The sequence below is a fragment of the Anabrus simplex genome, chromosome 1 (assembly GCF_040414725.1).
Source record: "Anabrus simplex isolate iqAnaSimp1 chromosome 1, ASM4041472v1, whole genome shotgun sequence".
Taxonomy (NCBI): Eukaryota; Metazoa; Arthropoda; class Insecta; order Orthoptera; family Tettigoniidae; genus Anabrus; species Anabrus simplex.
In genome coordinates this window covers 1,080,084,667-1,080,107,894 of record NC_090265.1, presented here as the reverse complement: position 1 = coordinate 1,080,107,894, position 23,228 = coordinate 1,080,084,667, and the positions used below count along the sequence as shown (strand labels likewise).

The following is a 23,228-nucleotide window of genomic DNA, read 5'->3' as shown; positions in this document are numbered from 1 at the left end:
TAAATCAATCAATCAATCAATCAATCAATCAGCAATGATCTTCATTTAGGGCTTGCCCAGGTAGCAGATACCCTATTACTTGTTTACCTAGCTTTCTTAAATATTTTCAAAGAACTTGGAATTTATCGAACATTTCTTTAGATAATTTATTCCAATCCCTTACTCCTCATCCTATAAATGAATATTTGCCCCAATATATCCTTTTGAATTCCAACTTTTATATTCATATTATGATCTTTCCTGTCACAACCAGTTACAGAACGGAGAAACTTCCCGAGTTCGAAGTGCCTGCAAAATATTGCCTTCAAACAAGTAAGGAAAACCGTGAAAAACAACTTGGCATTAAAGTGCATATCTGTTGTGCATGGTGCCAAAAATATTTGTGTTTTTACCATGCAATTAACACACCTCATTTAGTTTTCATATTTGTTCCTTAACATTAAAGTGACTTCGGCACACGGTAACCTGCCAGTCCATTCTATCTCTCTCCAGTACAACTGCAACTCCACCCCAGTGTGCACCACACCACCAAGATGTAGCTGTGTTGTCACAAGGATTTTGAATAGATTTACCTTCCACTTTGAAATGGCAGGTAAATTTTTGTGCATTGTTATTTTATGGTCTCCTCATCCTCTCAGCAAAACTGCATCATTGGTTTCAAGATGACCTTAATCATTATTATGGAAATAAGCTTCAATGGAGCATTTAAAGGTAAGATAGATCATACTATGAAGATAAAGTTGGAATACAAGAAGACAAATGAGGGCAAATATTCATTTATAGGAAGAGAAGTGAGGGAGTGGAATAGTTTACCAAAGGAGATGTTCAAGAAATTTCCAAATTCTTTGAAATTAAGAAAAGACTAAGTAAACATCTGCCATCATTGCTGGGCTGTAATGCGTTTGTGATGGAGTGAGTGGGAGTGTGTTTACTACCTAAACGGTTTACCATTTTATCATCCCTTCATTGTATGTGTGTGAATGTGTGAGGTGCTTAGTAATGATTTGAGTTGCAATCTGTGTCATTTTGGTATGGTGTGATTACTGGTTATAGTGTAATATGATTGGTTGGTGTCGGAAATGGTTGCCTGCTTGTCTAGTGCATGGACTGTACGTCTTAAAGGTGTTTCATTTTCTGGCTACTGATGTTTGGTATTCATCTATGACTAAGTAATAATAATAATAATTGTATGGCCTCAGCTACCGTGTGCAGACATTTCAATTTGACGCCATCTGGCTGTCTGCTCGTCAATTTCGACGTTCCGTTTTGTAATGCTTGGTAAATCTTGAGTCAATACGGACAAAAAATGAAGTTTTTAATACTAAATAAGTTCCATTTTACTACAGGCCCACTAGATGGCAGACTGAGTAAACCAAAACTCTCTTGGGCATCTATGGCTGAGATTTAATGAATTTTGTCGGGTAAACACCAAATGTGTCACCAGAGATCTTTTACATGACGACATCGTACAACATGGAGTGTCGAATGGACTTTTTTCCGCCCTTAAAAAATCCGACTACCTCTGCCGGGTTTGAACCCGCTCCGGGTAAACACCAAATGTGTCACCAGAGATCTTTTACATGACGACATCGTACAACATGGAGTGTCGAATGGACTTTTTTCCGCCCTTAAAAAATCCGACTACCTCTGCCGGGTTTGAACCCGCTATCTTGGGATCCGGAGGCTGACACTCTACCACTGATCCACAGAGGCAGCTCTATGACTAGGTGATCTAACACTCTCCTTTTTGGTTATTTTGGTCAACTGTTTCTCGTGCTTTATTCTATACCTATTTTTCCTGTAAATGTTTTGGATGCGGCATTTACCGTATTTACTCGCGTATTAGACCCCCTTTTTTCCCCCCACTTTTACAGCCAAAAATAATAAAGGGGGGCCAATATGTGATAACCTCAAAATTTTGTGCAGTGAACACATGACCTCTAGGTTATAAAGAGCTATTAATTGTACGTGTAAACATTCTATACGTACTATTATTCAACAAACTTAGAATGTATTTAAGTTATACTGGCTATTTTCGTCGGAAGACAGTATTTCTAAACGTAAAAAGACAAAAATGGTGAACACGACATTTAGGCCTATGGTACACATAAAAGCCCGTTTTAATTACTCATATCACGTAATTCGTTACATCTCACTAATTCCTCTGGTGAGGTTGACGTCAGGAAGTGCTTGCTATGCGCGGGTTGGACACGAAGCTAGGCCTATTCATCTATTTGTGCGACATCATCAGAGCTGCAGTAGACCTACACTACAGAGGCGGACATTTCTTAACTACAAAACACAGATGTACCACATGGATTCGACACGTTTTCCATTGCATAGGTCGTACGGACGAAACTACTCACAAATTTGTGCGATGTCATCAGAGCTACAATAAGACTTGTACCCGCTTCGAAGCGGAATCGCCATCATTCTCTGACAAATTACGTTTGGGGGTCTTATAGGCAAGATTTTTTTTCATTTTCTTCGTCTCAAAAAGCCAGGGGGTCTAATACATGAGTAAATACGGTATTATCCTAACCTTTCGATTTGAAGTTGTGTAGAAATTCTCTCTCTCCATTCTTATCTAAAAGGTGTTTGGTTTGTACACTACTGCGAGCATTGTGGTTGAATCTCCTGTCTTGAAACTTGGTAATATCTTAGAGGTTGGTTTCCATCCTTTGAGTTGTGGATTGTTAGTGATGAAATGTAAGTTACCATATCTACTAATTGCTATCAGTGCTATTTGGTGCTGCAAGGTAGGACTTCTTACCTGAGGGGTGTAACTCCTTTGAGCCTATATGGTATGGTTCTAGTCCTCGGTTGTGCTTTGTTTCAGTGGTGTAATTTCTATTTGGTATTGCTTGGAGATTGTGTAATGGCTGGTAAGCACGTGTTGAGGATGGGTATCCTTTAACCTCTCATGAGTTGACTCGTGTATTTGGCTAGTCATTTTGGGAATGGCATTTTGCAGCAGGTGTTAGCTTGTCATGACACTTTGGTAGGGATATGAATTGTCCTTTAATTTACCTCTGTGTTGCAGTAGATTTTGGCCATTGGTTAGTTTGGTCTACAACTCTGGCTGAATAACCTTCCTTGTTGGAAATACTTCTTGATCCTTAGTGGGCTCTGGTTTCTTCAAATTAGGCTTCCCCGCTTGGTCTCTGGTCCGACGTCATCATTTTATATCTTGTAAACCTATATTCATTTTAAGTACCCTGCCAGTCTATGGCATTTTCCTAGTGGATCCCTTGTATCGCTTGATACTGAGTACTAGTCATCTTACCATTCTGTGGTTTTTCTAGGTGAGTATGGGATCACCTAAGATCACCCAGTTGGTACCATCGCCACCCTACTGATGAATGATGGGATCTTTAGGTTGTGTTCCTTCCTTCCTCTTTCTTTTACCGAGTGTTTCCTATTGAGCAGCTTCATTATCTACAATCTATACCTTTTTGGCCTATCCCTCCTGGGATTCTTCTTTGGACTATGTGTGCCCTGTGTTTCGCATGGTGTTTAAGGTGAATGGTTCACAAGTTAGTTTCCTTCTATCCGGGTGTTGTTTCTTGTGTGGTACTTTTGATGTGGCTGTTATCGATGAGCTACTGATCGCGAACCCTACATCTTGTAAACTATAGGAGTCTCCTAGCGTGTTTGTCGACTCTACCATTGCCCGAATTTTTATCATGAGTTATTTTCAAGGTTCCTGACCGTTTCAGTTTGTATTCTTTTGGTCTGTTAGTAAGTGTAAGTTGAATCTTCTTGATTCTTTCCCTCGATTAAGTGGCTAACTATATGTATAAGCTGGTGATCCCATCTTAGTGAGTATGTTTGTTCAATTAATTTCTGATCTTGGGCAAATTGACAAGTTCACCACTCTGTAGTTATGTTGGATTACCCATGTGTATATATATATATATATATATGTAATTTGATGTTTTTAGCCCTACTTATCTTACTCCAATTATTCTGTGTACTATTAGCTAATCTTGTTATCTTGCCCTATGCTTTTCTGTTTGTCCTTAGAGAATTTGTGGTACCATATGTTCCCACTGTGTTATTACTCTTGTATGTCCCTGTACCTTTAATTGTGAGATTATCAGTATTGTAATCAGTGATCACTGAAGCATTTCTACTGCTTCTTCTTCTGTTGTTTTACTGAAAATTTGTGCTATTTGTGTAGTACTACGTATAAATATGTATCATATGCCCTACAGTAGGGCCCACGAGAGTTGAAGTCTGACGTTTAGCGCCACCGGCGAGAAAAAGTTGACTAACGCTGTTCGCAAATGGCCTGTTGCTATGGCAATGATAACAGAGTTGCAACATTTTAGGATGCTATCACCACGTGGGTTGGCTTGCTCTCAGTCGCTTTTGTGATAGTATTCCGAATGGTACTGTGTTAGCTGTGCTAGTCGTTGCTGCTTAATGTGTATGTTTTCAGAATATTATGTTAGGTGTTAGTTTATTTCTTTAAGTTTATTGGTGGCTAGTTGTTCCTAGTTTTGTTCGTCTGTAGATGTTAGCGATCTTGTAGTGTGACTATAGTGTTAGTGTGAAGTACTCCATTATTCGTTAAGAATCCGTGTAGTTTTATTTGATCAGTTCTTTTGAGTGTTTAACAATGACTTCCAAGTCAAAAGAAACGCCAAAAAATACAACTGGCCGAGGTGTGACTGTTCGAAGCCAGGGAAGAGAAATGATTGTGTCAGTGACAGTGACAACGAGCAGGATAGTACAGGAGATGATATGGATGGGATAGAGCCCCTTCTAGATGACTGATTGCTATCGGCAGAGCAGTGAGTACTTTTTATTTTTACAAATATCTCGGTTCAGTGCTTTGTGTACATTGCATGTCTGTACATTTTATTGCTATTTTCTGAGCAATTACGGGGGAAAGTCCGAATGTCTCCTTAATTCCATCACTGTTATTCATATTCTGACTGATTTCTTTTCTCGATGAAGTACCGTCTTCCTATTGTGTTTATTATACCGTAGTTTATTCCCGAATTGTACAGGTACCGTTAACAATCGGCGTTAAATAATAAAAACTATCAATGTGGGTAGTGTTGTTATATACTGTAATTAACATGTGCATTTGTTGAGGTTATTGTCAGAAACTGATGTTCTTGTTAGTGATTATGAAATTTCTTATATATATCGATAATGTCGTCTTCTGTCTTAAATGCTGGAATTATTAACACGAGCTTAGGAACCGGTCAAGGGTAAATGAATTGCATTAGGCCTAGGCCTACATGTTTTATTAAACACTCAGCCTGTCTGAAAGGTGGTAGACCGCGAATTGAGGTAACTATGACAACGCAGCGTACTTCGTAGTTACAGCTTTCGCCGCTCACCTGTCAGACTTCAACTCTCGTGGGCCCTACTATAGCATGTTCTTGTTTACTAGTTTCTGTGTTCCCCTTCAGTTGGTACGTATTGTTGTGGATTAATCTAGTGTGTTAGTCGTGGTCACCTTTCTTTGCTTCTTGATTGTTGTTGTGTTGACTCTCCCTTTCATTTGGTGCCAACTGTGTCTGTGGAGTGCTCTGGGCCTCGGTTAGTTTATTGTTTACTATTGATATGTAAGGTTAATTTGTGGATCTGCTGGTCCTTGTAAAAATATACTCACCAACTTTATTTATTCCTGTTTCTTTCAACTTGCCTTTCTTGTGATTTTTTCCCTCTCCTGGGCCCAATCGTAAGTTAGGTTAGCCTGTTTTTGCTAATTAATGACACGAGATGATGCATGTCCTTAAAACCCAAAGGAGATTTGTAAAAGCACTGTTAGCGTTAGGCATTAATAGTGAACTTGGTATGATGTTTGAAAACTATATTACGGTGTGACACTTTGGTTGAAAGTATACCATGTACAATCGGTGATTCAGAGAACTCTGGTAAAAATGCTCTTGACTTAATGTGAAATTTTACTACTGCAATTTCTTGAGCGGTCAATTAATGTGACTGCTAAGTTTCATCGCACCCCGTCTACTAGACGGAAAAGCAACGTTATGTGGAACAGTGATTGGTACTACAAATTTGGTCATGTGGACCTTTAAAATGAACAAATTTTATCCCGGTGGTCATTCTTCATTCGACTACTTCAACTAAATCTAGTTTACTAATGGACCACTGCATCATTAATAAAAAAATATGCATAAGAATATGTCGTGCTACAGGGAGGGAGGACTGTAACAGTATTAAGTGTATAAAACTTCCCCAGCAACCTTTTGGACTGGTATTTTTACCACTGAAATTCATATCAATGCCAATGAACACTGTTATTTCCGACTTAAGGTGCAATATCTTGCCATCTTCATTTGGATTTGATTATCTTATTAACTCTGTCTATGAGGTGTTGCGCTCTGGTGCCTAGTCTTTGAACTTTTGATGTTGCTTCAGGCATCTGCGCAAGGGTGCCGTGGGCTGCATAGTGAAACAGACTTCTCTGGCGTGGGCACGCTAGCAGTCTGAGTTGTGGCGCGATGAAGCGAAGGTGTGTGTGGATGTTCGGCAATATGGTGTGGATCGGTTGCTTTGACCCTGGATGAAACCAGGCTTCTACGGGCATTGGAGCCCCTTTAACCTGGTAGTTGGCCTCGATTTTTATTAATATGAATTCTACGAGCAGTTAATCTGCACCTTCTTCTTTCTATTGGCCTGGTTGTAAAAGGTATCCTTCAGGAGCCTGTGTGCTGCTTTGTTGCCGAGGGATCAAAAAACTGTAAGTCACATCTTTTCATATTACTCATGAGAATTCTACATTGAATTGAACTCTACACTGGAAGAAGTCCAAAGGAATTATTTTGGTTATGTATATTAAAAGTGAACTTTATCGGCAATAATAATAATAATAATAATAATAATAATAATAATAATAATAATAATAATAATAATAATAATAATAATAATAATAATAATAATAATAATAATAATAATCTCCAATTTGCATAATTACTGCACGTTCATTACATTACCATGGTTTCGATTAAGGAAGTTACATCTTGCTGTTTATAAAGAAGACACAGTGTGAACAGTTTTTCAAAATTTAATTTTAGGTTTTACTATAATTTTAGCCAGGAAATATTCCTAATATTCTCGGTGTAAATCAAGAATGGTTCACGCAAGGACCTGCTTAAATCTACTTAACCTTTTCTAAATATTATTTTTGGTTTGGCTTTATGGTTTAATTATTAGCTTGTTTCTTTTCTGCTTATTTTTGACACTTATTTTTAATTTTGGTCTGGTTCTGTGTCGTTTTGCTTTTGGCGGACATATTTGTTGTTGTTGTTGTTGCCATAGTAATGACTTGTTGATCTGATTGTTGCAATGGCTTGTGGTTTGATCGGGCCGGTTGGAATTGATTGTGCCTTTAAGTGTATGGTTTTTGATTTTCGTATGCACTAAGTTGATAAGGTACATTTCGATGAGTTTTTTGACTGCTTTGTTGATTCAAATATTAATGTTATTGCTTTAAGCGAGACATTTTTCAAGGAGTCCATTCCGGACTCAGAGATTAACATTCCTGGCTTTAATTTATATAGAAACGATAGATTGGGCAAGAGAGGAGGAGGTGTGGCTGTATACGTGAAGAGCAACATAAAATGTAAAATAGTTCACACCTCCCCAGCAGAATATTGTCGTAAGCCAGAGTATATTTTCCTAGAACTTGAATTACCTATGGGTAAAGTATTATTTTCATGCATCTACCATCCTCCCAAAATTGGTTTCATGGAGTCATTTGTAGAGGCGATGTATAATTATGTTTTTCATTATATATATGTTATACTTGCAGGTGATATGAATGGGCATTTTGGATCAGGGTCCTCGGAAACTGTAGTAATCGATGATGCACTTGACTCATGCAATTTGACTAGAATACTATTTGATGACACATACCACACTGCATATTGTCATTCAAATCTCGATTCCATAGCTTCAAATTGTAATGATACCCTTCTTAAATTTGGGCAGACCCCAGCGAGTGGATTTTCTGGACATGATATGCTATATGCTGTCTTCTTGATATCAACACACAAATATGAAAGAAAATGGATCACATTTAGGGATTTCCACAGTTTTAATCCTGAAGATTTTTGAAAATACGTAATTTCTGCTCCCTGGTATGAAGTATTTTCTCAGCGTAATATCGATGATAAAGTCATCAAAGTTAATAGTTTTAATTTCCGCATTGTACGACAAGCATGCCCCATTAAAATTAATTCGAGGCAAGCACCCAGCTAACCCGTGCATAACGTCTACAAGTAAGAAATTAATCTCTGCATGGGACAAGGCAAAAAGAAAGTACATCAAAACCAGGAAACCTGAAGACTTTGAAACCTTTCGCATCTTGCGTAATAAAACCAAACTTGCGATCCGTGATGCTAAAGTCAAACACATGCATTCTTTGTTCAGTAAGAGATCAACTCCGTATGCTCTCTGGGGAACTATAAAATCACTAGGTATTGCTAAGAAAAATTCACAACATACTTCCTCATTCATATCTGCAGAATTGCAAAATGATTATTTCTTAAAAATCTCACCAGTGAACAATTCTCACAGAATATCCAAAATTATTCATAGTTACATGAACACAAATGTACCTCAACATGATCTCTTTCACTTTTCATACATTTACCCAGAGGATGTAGTCAAAGTATTTAAGAGCATGAATACCAAGGCTGTTGGACCAGATGGTATCTCACATCCCCTCCTACCGGGCGAGTTGTCCGTGCGCGTAGAGGTACGCGGCTGTGAGCTTGCATCCGGGAGATAGTAGGTTCGAATCCCACTATCAGCAACCCTGAAAATGGTTTTCCGTGGTTTCCCATTTTCACACCAGGCAAATGCTGGGGCTGTACCTTAAATAAGGCCACGGCCGCTTCCTTCCAACTCCTAGGCCTTTCCTATCCCATCGTCGCTATAAGACCTATCTGTGTCGGTGAGACGTAAAGCCCCTAGCAAAAAAAAAAAATCCCCTCCTAATGAACTGTTTGGATATAATCACTCTGGTTATAGCTCACCTGTATAATTTCTGTTTACAATCAGAAGTCTTTCCATCTGTATGGAAAATGGCCAATGTCAGACCTGTTCCTAAAGTTCCTTCTCCTCAAAAATTTGATGATTTCAGACCAATCAATATTTTGTCAATATTAGGTACAGGATTAGAAAGGATTGTTTACCAACAACTCACTTCGTATTTACATACTCATTCTATTCTTAACACATTTCAGTCTGGTTTTCGAACAGGCCATAGCACTACGACAGCACTTCTCAAAGTCACCGATGATATCAAGTTTGCAATGGACAGAAAGGAACTAACACTTCTGGTACTATTCGATTTAAGCAAGGCATTTGATAGAGTTCATCATGACCTCCTTTTGACTAAATTACATACAATGGGCATATCTCTATCAGCTCTCTCTTGGTTTGAATCATTCTTGAAAGGGAGATCTCAGCGTGTAGTATTTGACAAACAAAATTTTTCTAAGTAGTCTAGTGTACATTCTGGCGTCCCTCAGGGTTCCGTGTTGGGTCCCATTTTGTTTTCGCTGTATATAAACAATATGCCTGGAGTTTTACGCCACACGAGACATCATATGTATGCCAATGATTTACAGATCTATTACCATTTTCCTGTGAATCGTGTTGACGAAAGTATTAGTAAAATAAATCTAGATATAGAAATACTACATCAATATACACTAAGTCATAATTTACTATTAAATAAAAACAAAACCTTAGGTATTTTTCTAGGATATCGAAGAAACTTATCAAATCTTTTCAACAGGGACATTCCTCCAGTAATTGTAAATGGTTCTGTAGTCAAGTATCAGGAATGTGTTAAGAATTTAGGTATTCTAATGGATAACACTCTGTCCTGGACCTTTCATGCCAAGCACTTGGTCAAGAAAGTGTCTGGCATATTGCATCAGTTTCGACGAAACTTGCCATATCTTCCTTTCTCGGTGAAAAAGTTGATCCAAACTATGGTATTTCCTATTTTAGATAACGGCGCTGTAATTTACAGCGATCTCTGAGAAATATAATAGCAAACTCCAGTGTATTCAGAATGCCTGGGTTCGATACGTCTTCAATATTCGTAAAGACTGTCACGTAACATCTTACTACAAAGCCGCAGAGTGGTTGAAACTCAGGGATAGACGATCATACTCAGCTGCTTGTTTACTTCTGAGAATTTTAAAATCTAATGCTCCCTCATATTTCACCAAGTCCTTTATTCAGATGAGTCAAGTGCATGATCAGGACAATAGGTTTGCAGCTAACACCCGTCAGGTTCCACAGCATCGTACGGTAAAGTGCAGTAAGTCGTTCGTTGTCACTGCCTCTCAATTATACAACGATCTAAAACTATATGAAATATAGCAAAGTAGTGTTGGAACTCAAAACAAAATCTCTTAAATATTGCTACCTTTCCACTTATTAAGCCATGTAAATGAATTTTCACCAAATTAATTAAACAGTACAAAATATCATAATCCCCTAGATATATTCTAGATGCTCAGTTTTACTCTTAATTCATCCTCGGCTTTAAAATTCTTAGGTTTCTCTTTCGTCTTCTCTTCCTTGTTAGTAAAGTGTATGTTTATGATGTCTTCTCTTCCTTGTTAGTATAGTGTATGTTTATGAAATGTTAAAAGTATTATTGTAATCTCCTAGATGTTTAGTTTTTAATCTTATTCTTATATCCTCAGTAGGAAAATGTATCCTACGCCTTTTATGTATTCTTTTATTAGATTTTGTATGTTAGGTGATACATTTAAGTTAAAGTGGCAGTTAGTTACAGCCAAAGGGATCTCTGGTCCTACTTGTAATTAACTTTAAATAAATATATTTCTAAGTATGATGTGACACTATATTTAATTTTCGCCATCTAATTACCGTATTTCATGGCATAATCGTCGCACTTTTTATACCAAAATTTTCGAAAAAAAATGTAGGGTGCGACCATTATACGATGAATATTTAATACCAGTATTTGTATTATTCAAAAAATGTATTTATAACTAAATTGTATTTGATACAAATTTAAGATGCACGTAATACTCGCGTTTATACATCAAAATAATTAACATAGTCTAAAACAAAATTCATAATTTTTCGCAACAATTCGGCGAACGTTTTTCCAACCTGAAAATAAAAATGAACGTATTAAGTTAATTTGTCATTAATTTGAGTATTAAAGTTAAAATATTACACTTGCAAAAAATTATCGGTTTGTTGTGAAATGCGGACTTACCGGTACGCAATTTATTCCAAATCTTCGGTGTCGCTATCGCAGGTTTCGCTATCTGATGCGCCGTCCTCGCCTCTGTTAATACCAGTATCAGATTCTTCGTCTCCCTGCCACACTGCGTCATCTTCGGAACCGTCTAGTGCATTCGAAATCCCAGTCCTTTTGAAGCTCTTGGAGACTAGTTCAGGTGGTATAAGATCCCAACTCTTCTTCACCCACGAGCATAACAAGTCCAAGGGTGGACGCCTGATATTTCCAGCGGGCGTCAATTGCTGATCGCCGCTCATCATCCACTCGTTGTAAAATCGACGTAAGTGGTCTTTAAAGGGTTTATTAACACATACGTCTAGTGGCTGCAAAGCAGTTGTTAGGCCACCAGGAATGACTATCTGTCGTGTTTTATTTGTAGTGAGAATTTGCTTCACTTCGTTCACGAGGTGACCTCGGAAACTATCTAAAACAAGCAGAGCTGGTTGTTTTAGTAGTGCACCAGGTCTTCTATTCCACACAGTTTTAACCCAGTCCAGCAGGAGTTCTACGTCCATCCAACCCTTTGGTTGCACTCGTACATGAATTCTACGGGGAAACTGTATATTCTTAGGCATCGTTTTCCTCTTGAAAATGATGTAAGGCGTCAACTTTCTCCCGTCAGCTGTAATGGCTAGCATTGCCGTGCATCGCAATTTCTCACTACCGCTGGTTTTCATTAATACACTCCGTGATCCTTTTAGCGCAATAGTGCTGTTGCGAGGCATATCAAAAAAGATTGGAGTCTGATCGGCATTACCGATTTGAGAAAGCAAGTACGAAGTTTCCTTGCGCAAACGTATGACAAATCGGTGAAAATTTACAATCTTGTCCGTGTAATCAGCAGGCAACTTTTGGCTTAGTGTTGTTCTCCTTCGCACTGACAGATTGTGTCGTCGCATGAACCCCTTAATCCACCCACGAGTCGCCTTAAACTGAGTTACCGGTATGTTGTGTTTGCGCGCTACCTCCTGTCCCTTAATTTGTAACATTTCATATGATACACTGCAGCCATTGTTACGTATTTCACTGACGTACCTAAACACTTCTTCGTCAATTATAGGAAACTTCCCTGTTTTAGGACCTCTAAACGCGCGTCTAGAAGGGTTTGTGCTTTTTAGCTTGTTTTTTACTTTCTGCCAGTCACGCACCAACTTTTCACTCACAGAAAATTTTCTTTCTGCAGCTGTGTTCCCGTGCTGTTCAGCGAAGGCAATTACGCTTTGCTTGAAGCCCGCAGAATAGTTTCTATATTTACCCATAATCGCTTATAAATGCTTCACACGTTAATGTTTTGTGATATAAATGACTTTCCATAATTGTTCACTATTAAAACAAATTATTTCTGCAAACACCCAAAACACAAATTAAAAACTTAAATTCTCACACACACGTCTACAGTAATCACGTAAATCTGAAACAAATAAATGCATCTGTGATCTGTCCATTCCAGAGCAGCCAATACTGTTAGGCAGCAAGGAAGCATGCAACAATTGTATCAGTTTACCTCGTTGGTTGCGACACACTACTGCGCTTGCGCAAAGCTCGCAAACCGGAGCTCTAGCTAGCGCGGTGTAGATCTACTGTATAGTTGACTGTATTCCGAGACGTCAGTAACAAACATTCATTTTTTTCAATTTCTTTTAAACATACGGTAATTAGGTTAATATTTCTTCCCAGTTATTGATGATTTTACATTACATTACTGACGAGTTTATAAAATAAAACTTTAATAGCATTGGATAATAATTATCTTGACTGCTTGGATAAAAGTTTTCATCCCATGCCCGGACACTTATGACGTAGTAGTAAGATAAGAGTCTAGCGATGACAACTGAGACATCGTAAATAATTCGGCTGAATAATTCCGTGGAAATCTGCGTTATCGTCTTGGATTTCACTTCGTGCGCAATAACACAGGAGCCGGCCCCATGGTGTAGGGGTAGCGTGCTTGCCTCTTACACGGAGGCCTCGGGTTCAGTTCACGGCCGGGTCAGGGAATTTTACCTGTATCTGAGGGCTGGTTCGAGGTCCATTCAACCTACCTAGCCGGTATTTCCTGGCGACGTTGCCGATATGCGATAACTTACAGCCTTACGTATTTCAAATGGGAACTTATAATATGTAGGTGGTGAATAAATAGTACACTGTCTCGCGACCACGTTGTCAAACTGCCGATAGCCTACCGGTAAGCATAATATGTAGGTGGTGAATAAATAGTACACTGTCTCGCGACCACGTTGTCAAACTGCCGATAGTCTACCGGTAAGCCATGCGTCGTACATATACCGGTATTATTTATTTATACGTTGTGCAACATGTCGCAAACGTGACTGTGTTGCCAAATTGCCCGTAAACCATACACGTATTTAAATTGCGCATTCATGTGCAACTTACGTTGCAGTTCCATTTACCTTTTAACCAGATTAGTGAACAAAATTTGGACGTGCGACGATTATGTAATTAAAGGTTTAAAGTCCGATTGTTGTATTGAAAATAAAGGATGCGACGATTACGCGGTGGCGACGATTATGCCGTGAAATACGGTATTTCAGTTTTTGAAGGCGATTAGTGTTCTTGTTCTGTGAAGATACAATCCTTGCGTAAGCTCCCTTGATGGAGAATGGATTTTTAATTGTGTGAGATTTTAAAGCAACCTAAGGCAAATAATTTTCTAGATCTGTGTGCATCTAATTTCAATTCACAATTAAGTATTTATTTATTTTCCACCTAGTCGATACAATGATTGTTTGTTTTAATGTTGTCAATCTTATGTTAATTTTAAGGACACTTCCTCTAAAGCATTACTTTGTCAATTTATATATTTTTCATCTAAACAGTGTTATGTGGCTGAAGATGTTGATAATATATGAAACATGTACCACTTTTGACCAGTAAAAATTGCCTTAAGCAAGCATTGTATCTAATTTCAATTATGATAATGTTAAGTTTAATTAATTTTAAGATAGGTGACCGGTTGCCACTATAAGTTTTAACCCATTCTGATTTTAATTGAATTTTTATTGAGGTCAACAGATCATTTTCTTTTATCAGACTTGCGTTTGTTTCATTTGTTGTTTCTTTAAAACCTTCAGGCTAATCAAAATTTTTCTTTCTCTTAATGAATTTGAATGGCTTTCAAACTTATTGTTCCTTATGAACCTTCCTAACTAGTCAATATTTTATTGTGCCTGAAAATTATTCAAAATGTTCTTTATGCTTTCTAAAGATTTTACTTTCAATTAGGATTTTTTAATTTCCTCCTTGAGTTGTGGCAATCTATTTATTCTTATGAATTAAAGTAGGCCTACCCTTGTGTTAAAAGAATGATGTTGATTTTCATTTCATTGAATCAATGGACCACTGTCACTGTTTCTTTTAAATTTTGACCACGGCCTTAAGCTAATTCCTCCCGTTTTTCAAAGGTAAGTGTGTGTTTCTTCTTCTATTTGTTGCTTATTATGTTGTGTTGCTATTGTTTGTTTTTACCTTTGTGTCTTTTGTCACTCTCTTGTGTTCGCTTTATCTCCCTTCTGGAGTGAATACACTCCCGACCTTCTCACCTGGTGGCCTCGGATTTGAACACACAATCTCCCAAATGAAATGCAAGCTAACAGCTACATGCCCTGAACCATGCAGTCAACTCACTCAGTGAAGTCAATTTAGTTTGATTCTTTATATATTGTCCAAGAAAGATTTACAGGCACTGTAGTAGTTCATCCAAAGTACTTATGATACTTACAAACATCCAGTGTGGTATAGTTGGCATAGAATCCTCTTCTCTGTCTGGAGAAGTCAGTCTGGAACTTGAGCCAAAGGAAGTTATATGTCGATACTACAGTAGGTGGAATATGATCACAATATGTTCCCATCAAAGGAGCAGTTGAGTCGTGACCATCTCGAATCTGCAATTAAAGGAGAATTTCAAGATAAGACGTTGTTCTTATAATTCATAGTGTGCACGAAAGAATATGAAAATTTAAAGGAGTATAATTACTCTTACTTACAGTGTACAATAATAAAACATACATGGGCTGAAAGAGTAATTATACATGTTTTTAACAGTACACACTACAAGTGCTCAATGTGAGCACCTTTAGTCACACTACACATATCCAACCAATAGTTCTTGGTTTTACATCCCACTAACTATTTCTACAGTTTTTCATCATCGCTCAAGCTGTCTTTTGTACAGCGCGCCATGCTGACCTCTGACAATACATTTGGTCATGCGGTACTGAGTGTTATGAAACCACACTTCCTCTGCCGAAAGTAATGTCAAGGAAAGAATATATCTATCTAAATTCTGATCAACAAAGACTTTAGTTTGTAAACAACACAAAATATTTCGATTAATAAACGGCGGAGAGGATAAAATCACACGAGAATAAAGCAATGTGAGAAGAGGTTAATTTACGTAGCTGGTCGCCCGCGCACCGATATGAAACTACGTTAATTAACGTAGCCTGTCATTAATGTGTTAACTAAGAGTTGCATTCATCTAAATTATAAAGGACTGGAGCACTACTCTCAAATCAAGAATGTAATTGAAATACACTTATCGACAAAAAGATTCACATACCAGAGAGTTTTTGTTTTGCTACAAAACTCTGAATGTAATTACATATTAAACAAAGAGTCAAATGAATTAGCATTGTGAAACAATTAGTTGAATGATCTTATCACCAGATGTCATGAATATGCTGTCAACCATGACCTATGTAAATGCTTGCAGAGGCTACTCATACAGAGTAGAATGCTGCTTCTCATTGTGGAAAGCTCGTCGACCTCTCAACATCCCTCTACGAAGCAATCGAGGAAATTTTGACCAGTAATTGGAGCTTGAAAAGTGGTGGGCCTATTGGAATGCACAAGGCTGGATGTGTGTATCCATGAATCACCTGTCGGCTAGGCCATTCTACGCAGACTGTTAGGGTGTGTTGGGACCAGGGGATACATGAGGGCATGCATACATGGCAAGTGGAATCAGAATGCCCTCGACTGACAAACAGAAGAGAAGACAGTCTGATTCTCCAACTAGCAGATCCAACTATTATGGTGTCTGCCATCCAGGGACATTTAGTATCATTTATACAGGTTCCCGTATCTGCCCAAACCATATCCAGGTGCTTGGCTGAAGAAAATTTAGTCTCACGGCACCAACTACATATCCTATCATTGACACCCTCCCACCATCTTCTCCGTTTACAGTGGTATCTTGAACAAGAAACCTGGGCTGCTATGGACTAGAACTGGGTGTCTTTTGTGAATAATCCAGGTTCCAGCATGATAATGCTCAGCTGCAAACAACAAAGGTATAACAGGAATGCCTACACTACACTGTCTCACTTCCATGGCCTACTGAATCGCCAGATTGTTTGCCCCGTTGAATATGTCTGGGACCACCTAGTGTGCTAAATTCAGCAGCCGAGGAGTTTATGAAATCTAGAGGGCTAGTTGCAGCAAATGTGGACAGATATGCTACAGGATATCAAACAAACCTGTAAGCCCCATGCTTGCTCTTATCACATCTTGTATCCAGGACCCGCAGGTACTAGTCTTCCTTCAAGTGTTCAGTCTCAGCAATAAACTATCCTTTTAATCTGATATTGTAATCACTTATGTATACTGATGTTATAATAACTCACAACAAGTTTCATAAAATTTTGATGAGTAATTCTTGGTGCATGAATTGTTTTGACAATGAGTATAAGGTACTTGAACAGTAAGGCAAAACTTGTCTCACTTACCTCTAAATAGTCGTAATTACATCTATAATGACTCTCCATCTGAAAGTCATAGAATGTGAGAGTTATTGCTTTTCCCAGGGGCTGAGCAATTTCATAGATACACTGCTTGTTGGTTGGGTAATTTTCAGGATAGTTAGGACTTGTTATAACTCCGCTCGGATCACCATATATCCCACCACAGACTAGAAAAAAGGGCACAAGAAGTTACACAATATACTATATTTCCAGCAGACTATTAATACATGGAAAATTCCACTAGTTTTACATTAACTGCCAGATAAGAAGTTGATCCATTACATGTCAAGTTAAAAAATATAAACACAATTTTCCAGTGTTGGTATCTCAAAATCCCTCTCTTGTAAGTACAAGTGCTGTATGTGCGAAAAATAGTGACTTAGCACTGATATGTTTTTAAATGAACAAAGAAATACTGTACATATTAACTTAACAACAAATGTTGTTACCTGAATATTCCTTTGAGGACCAAGACATAAAAACATATGATCTCCTACAAACAAGTTTCTATTAATATATTCTTATACTTAAAAATATAAGTTCCCTCTGCTCTGCAGATCATTGATAGTGTCACTCTAAGAATCCCAAGATTGTAGGTTCAAAGTGACAGGGGTTGTCAGTTTTTTGAAGAATGGATAAAAGTCCATTCAACACTAAGTCATATGATACTGGCACGTAAATGAAATGAAATGGCATATGACTTTTAGTGTCGGGAGTGTCCGAGGACAAGTTCGGCTCGCCAGATGCAGGTCTTTTTATTTGACTCCCATAGGCGACCTGCGCATCATGATGAGGATCAAATGATGATGAAGACGACACATACACCCAGCCCCCGTGTCAGCGGAATTAACCAATGATGGTTAAAATTCCCAACCGCACTGAGAATCAAACCCGGGACTCTTGTGACCAAAGGTCAGCATGCTAACCATTTAGCCATGAAGCCAGACACTGGCATGTAAAGATCTCTGGTGACACACTTGGTGTTATAAAATTAATTAAAAACTCAGCTTTAGGTTCCCCAACAGAGTTCAAACAGAACATCTGAATTGATATGCAAGCAGCCTAAATGGCATCAAATAAAAATTTCTGCAGCATGGTAGCTAAAGCCATTCTTCTTCTTTCACTTTTATGACTGCATAGGACCACTTTAGTCTCTTCAAAGGGATTGTTTGGGCCTTGCAGTCCTCCCAGTACTTTTCTGTATGTTCCAATCTCCCTGCCCTTTCTGGTGTTGAAAATATTGGAGTTGCGATTTTCCTTCCTGTGAGTGTGAAGGGGATGTCTGTGTCATGTCATTTTTGTGTTTAATTTCATCTTATCAGTGGTGTCTTTGGTGTAAGGCCAATTTCCTTCAGATCTTCTCTTATTTCTCTGATCCATCTGTAATGGTATTTTTTGGGTTGAGATTATACTGTACCAGTTGTTTCAGAAGTCTTGAATTCTGCATTTTTATGTGTCCAAAGAATCCCAGTCTCCTCTTACACATAGTATCAGTAATGGGCTCCAGTTCTTTGTATATGACTTTGTTGGGCACTATTTGCCACTGTCCATCTTTCTGGTATTTTTTGTTGATGCATGTCCTTCCAATTCTTCTTTCAATCTTCTGGAGTCTGTTGGTCTTTGATTGTTCGTTCACCTGAAAGAGTATTTCTGCTACATATGTGGCTTCTGGTTTTATACCTGTGTTGTAGCATTTTAGTTTTACATTTATGGATAGGATTTTTTGAATGTCCCAGATTAATTTTTGTTCTTTAGCTATCTTGTTTGTTCTTGCTTGGATTGAGGTTGTTTGTTTATTACTTCTCTGAGGTTTTTGAATTGAGTGAAAATTTTGACTTTACTCATTTCTTTTAATGATGTTGGTTTCGGGGGCATAAAGTCTGTCTTTTCAAATGATATTTTGAGGATAATTTTAGTTCCAATGTTTTGAAATATCTGTGTTTTAGCTTCATCTAAGTCAGGTGCTAGTAATGCCAAGCTGTCAGCAAAAACAAAGCAGTTTGTTTTGATTTTTCTGCCTAATTTTTTATTTAAACCATTACCATTTGTAGAGCATAGTTGACTAAATATAAACAAACTGCAGAAGAACTGACCCCAGTAAAACCCATAAAAATTTAGTGGCATACTGGCATAGTCCTACTTTGATCTCAAATGATTCCAATAATTCGCCCCTGAATTACACTTTTGACTTTGTATTTGCAAGGATCAATTTTATTATATTTATTAATTAGGGGTGTAGTCCAAGGTGTCTTAGAATTTTTACTACAGATTTCCTGTGGATGCAATTGTATGCCTTTATGAAGTCTATAAATGTTATCACAATATCTCTGTTCCTTGTCCTGCTGTAATTTGCTATTAGCTTGAGAGTTATGATCTGGTCAGAATAAGCTCCTCCAGGGTCAGAAACCTCCCTGGTATTTTCCTAGCTCCTTCCTGAGTTGTATCCTGATTCTGTCAAGGATGATTCTTGAGAGGATTTTGTATATTATGTCTAGAAGTGAGATTCCCCTATAGTTGTTAGGGTCCATGCTGTCTGCATTTTTTTTGTAGTGGGTAGATGTTGGCTGTTGTTCAGTGTTCTGCCAGTTTTTCATTAATCCATATATTGACAAACTGTTGATAAAGGATGATTTTTGCTGATCTTCCTGCATTTCCAGATCTATACAGGATTTCCACACTGTCTTTAATGTTATGAGTCAGCTTACCATTTTCATACTTTGTTGGTAGGGTTGTGGATTCATATTTTTGGAGTTGCTTTTTGAAGGTTTTGTAGTAATACCTCGATTGTGTTTTGTTGAATTCTTCTTCAATTAATTTGAATACATCCATATGTTGTTGTCGCTTTATTATCTTTGAGGCTCAGGTGGTTTCCTTTCTTAGCTTTACCAGATTTTGGAAGGATATTTCTGATTTTTGGGCTTGGTGTAATAGCTATGTTTGATGTCTTTTCTTCACTGTTTCCTCACATTCACCGTTTAACCACTGAGGCTTCTTTATGGGTTTTATTGGGGCCAATTCTTCTGCAATTTGTTTATATTTATTATTATAATATGTTGTGATTACTCAGCTTCACTCATTTTCTCAGGTTGTTCTCTCTTTCGCCAATATTCTATCATTCTGGCTTGCTCTTGCTTGCTATTTCTAATATTACCTTTCTTGCTTCATTATTCTTCTCTGTGGACAGATCCATCACCTCCAAAATTTTAATCCTCAATACTTCTCTATTTCCTATGTCTTATTTCACATTAGGTCATAATGGACTTCTTTCAACTCTGATAAGCCTTTCTCTACTCTTGAAAGATGATCTTCCTTATTATCCTTTCTGGTTCCATACTCCTGAAGTGTGCTTAGAAAGCCACCCACCTCTTCTTAATTGTGGTCACTATCTTCTCAAACTTGTATAGCTCTTCATTTGGTCTCAAGCAAAATGTAAATATATATGTTATTAATTTTTTGGGTCCTAGAAACTTTCTTAGAAACATTCTCTATTTTCTATTTCTGAGAGTCCCATTTGCAGCATATAAGAATTCCAGTTTGACTACCAAACTGTAGTGTCTGAGTCTGTCCTGATGAATAAAGGATTTGGATTTATAAGTCTTCTTGCACTATCTGAATGCAATCTCTATCTTTCTCACCCTCTCTTTGATCACTGACTTCTCACTAATTTTTAGGGTCAGAATCTCACCTACGTACTTGAACTTCTGAACCTTTGATACTCATACCCCAGATTGAATAACTCCCTACTTTCTCAGCTGTTTGTTCTATCTGTTTGGATGCTACCTCTAAATTCTGTGCAAAGAACACAAGATCATCCATGAAGGCAAGACATTCAAATTTAAACACGGTTTTTTGATAACCTAATTTGATTCCACTTGGAGTACTGGATTGGCTAATTGATCATCATCAAATATGTAACAATGCTCTCTAATTTTCTATTTATTTATGATTATACGAGGGCTTTATTTTTTTCAATGTCCAATCGGTCGCAAAATTAAAACCACAGTGAAAATCATAAATGTTTTCTCTGAAACATTTAGCTACACTGTCCAGCTACTTCTGCACATAGTCGCTGCTCCGACATGGACATTGGTTGTAGTGTGGTACCAACTTTTCAATACCCTCATCATGGAAGGCAGCCACCTGTGCCTTCAGCCACTTCTCTATGCTGGTCTGAATCCATACCAAAATGCTGTCCTCCTAGCCAGCGTTTCATGTGAGCAAAGAGATGAAAATCAGAGGGAGCCAAGTCTAGGCTGTATGGTGGGTGATCAAACACTTCCCATTGAAAACGCTGCAAGAGCATTTTTGTTGCAGCTGCAGTGTGCGACCGAACATTGTTGTGAAGAAGAACAATGCCTGATGACAACATTCCTCTTCTCTTGTTCTGAATTGTGCTCTATAGGCGCTGAAGAGTTACACTGTATGAGGCTGCAGTGATAGTCATGCCACATTCCATGAATTCCACCAACAAAATTCCTTTTCGGTCCCAGAACACAGTAGCCATACATTTTCTGATGGAGAAGGTTTACTTGCAATTCTTTGGTTTACCTGACGAATAAGAATGGATCCACTGTTTGGATCGTTCTTTTGTTTCTTCATTTTCAATATGAACCCAATGTCTCGTCCCCTATGACAATTTTGTCCAAAAAATCTTCTCTTTCTGCATGGTAACACTGGAGAAACATTAAGGTGGTGCCCATTCCCTGTGTTTTGTGATGGTCAGACAGCATCTTGGAGAACCCATCTCACATACAGTTTGCAGTACTGAAGTGTCTCACTCATGTTGGTATAGAGAGCTGACCTTAACATTTCGGAAAACGAATCACTTAACACAGAAATGGTGAACCAATGATTTTCTCTAATCACCTGATCCACTCACTGAGCAAGACCATCGGTTGACACTCACTTCCTTCCCTGACTGCCTGCATCATGAACGTCTGTACGTCCTGCTTCGAAGTTCCTTTACTATTGCCAGGCTTTGCTGTCACTGATGAAAGGTTTTTCATACATATTACTCATTCGTCGATGAATTTTGGCTGCACCGCACCCCTCGGCATGAAGAAATCGAATGACAGCACGCACTTCACACTTGGTGGAAGACTCTATTGTTCTAAGCATGTCTATGTGCTCACTGTGTGCTCAGAACTGACAAATGTGGCAAACTAGAGTCACTGCGCAACACACCCGCACAACTCTTCATCGGATTCTCACTGTGGTTTTAATTTCACAACCAATCGGACCAAAGAAATAAACCATATGCAGTGAAAATGCCCAACTTGGCTGGAAATTGAACCTGGGGTCATCAGAACTAAAGACCAGTACACTGACCATTTAGTCAGGGAGCCAGAATTTTTAAGATCTTTAACCAAAAATAATCATTTTAATTTCTTTATCTTCCTTATTCTTGCCTTTTCTCATTTTATTTGTGGTCAGGGTCCTAAAAGCAATTTTCAGAGCTTATGGTTCCAGGAGCATATTTTTGTAGGTCTTCGCAGAAACTCCTATGAAGTGAAGAGTGTACCATGTCTGCAGTTTTTGTGGCACACCTATGACTCTCTGTCATATGGTCTTCAAATCTTCTCATAACATGACCAAACCAACATAAGCAAGATTCGATCACCTTCTCAGAAATTAATTTCAATTTAAAGCTCCCTCTAATCATAATCATTTTCATTTCCCCTTGTCGAGCTCCTGCCAGGTCAGGGTTTAATGCTCCCTCTAATATACTTATTATCATCGGTTCTTGTTACACCACACTTCCATCTCAGTAATTTCTAATAAATGGAAGATTGTAAAATATGCCAACTCTGAAACTTCCTTTGAAAATCTTCCTGCAGCATCTGCAGGTTTCCATGATGACAAAGATTATCTAAAATCATGCAGTTAGTTACAATGTAAAAATACATACTGATATTTAGAAATGTATTTATAACTGTTGGGTTCTTCAGTCTGCCAGAACTAAATTTATTACTAAAAGTTAGTTTTAGCAGACTCAAGAACCTAACAGTTATAAATTAACTGAGATTAAAAGAGAAATTAAAAGAGATGATTTCAGATATTACAAATTTAGAAATTGCACTAAACCAGTGAATCGCCCTACAATGAGTTTGCCATTTTTTTTTTTGTTTTTTTGTTAACATTTTCTTTCTTCTTAGCTCCTAAAATCAAAAAGGAAAACT

The 23,228-nt window shown here is 37.9% G+C and overlaps 1 protein-coding gene across 1 annotated transcript in view; it reads right to left on the bottom strand.

The window, feature by feature from the left end:
* Positions 1–23,228, bottom strand: part of Cubn (Cubilin) — an 882,604-nt gene that overhangs the window by 664,495 nt on the left and 194,881 nt on the right. The window contains exons 17-18 of the mRNA XM_068225286.1: positions 17,035–17,216; positions 15,027–15,189 (exon numbers count right to left, since the gene is read on the bottom strand). Of these exons, the coding sequence (XP_068081387.1) occupies positions 15,027–15,189; positions 17,035–17,216 (345 nt within the window). The remainder of the gene's footprint in view (positions 1–15,026; positions 15,190–17,034; positions 17,217–23,228) is intronic.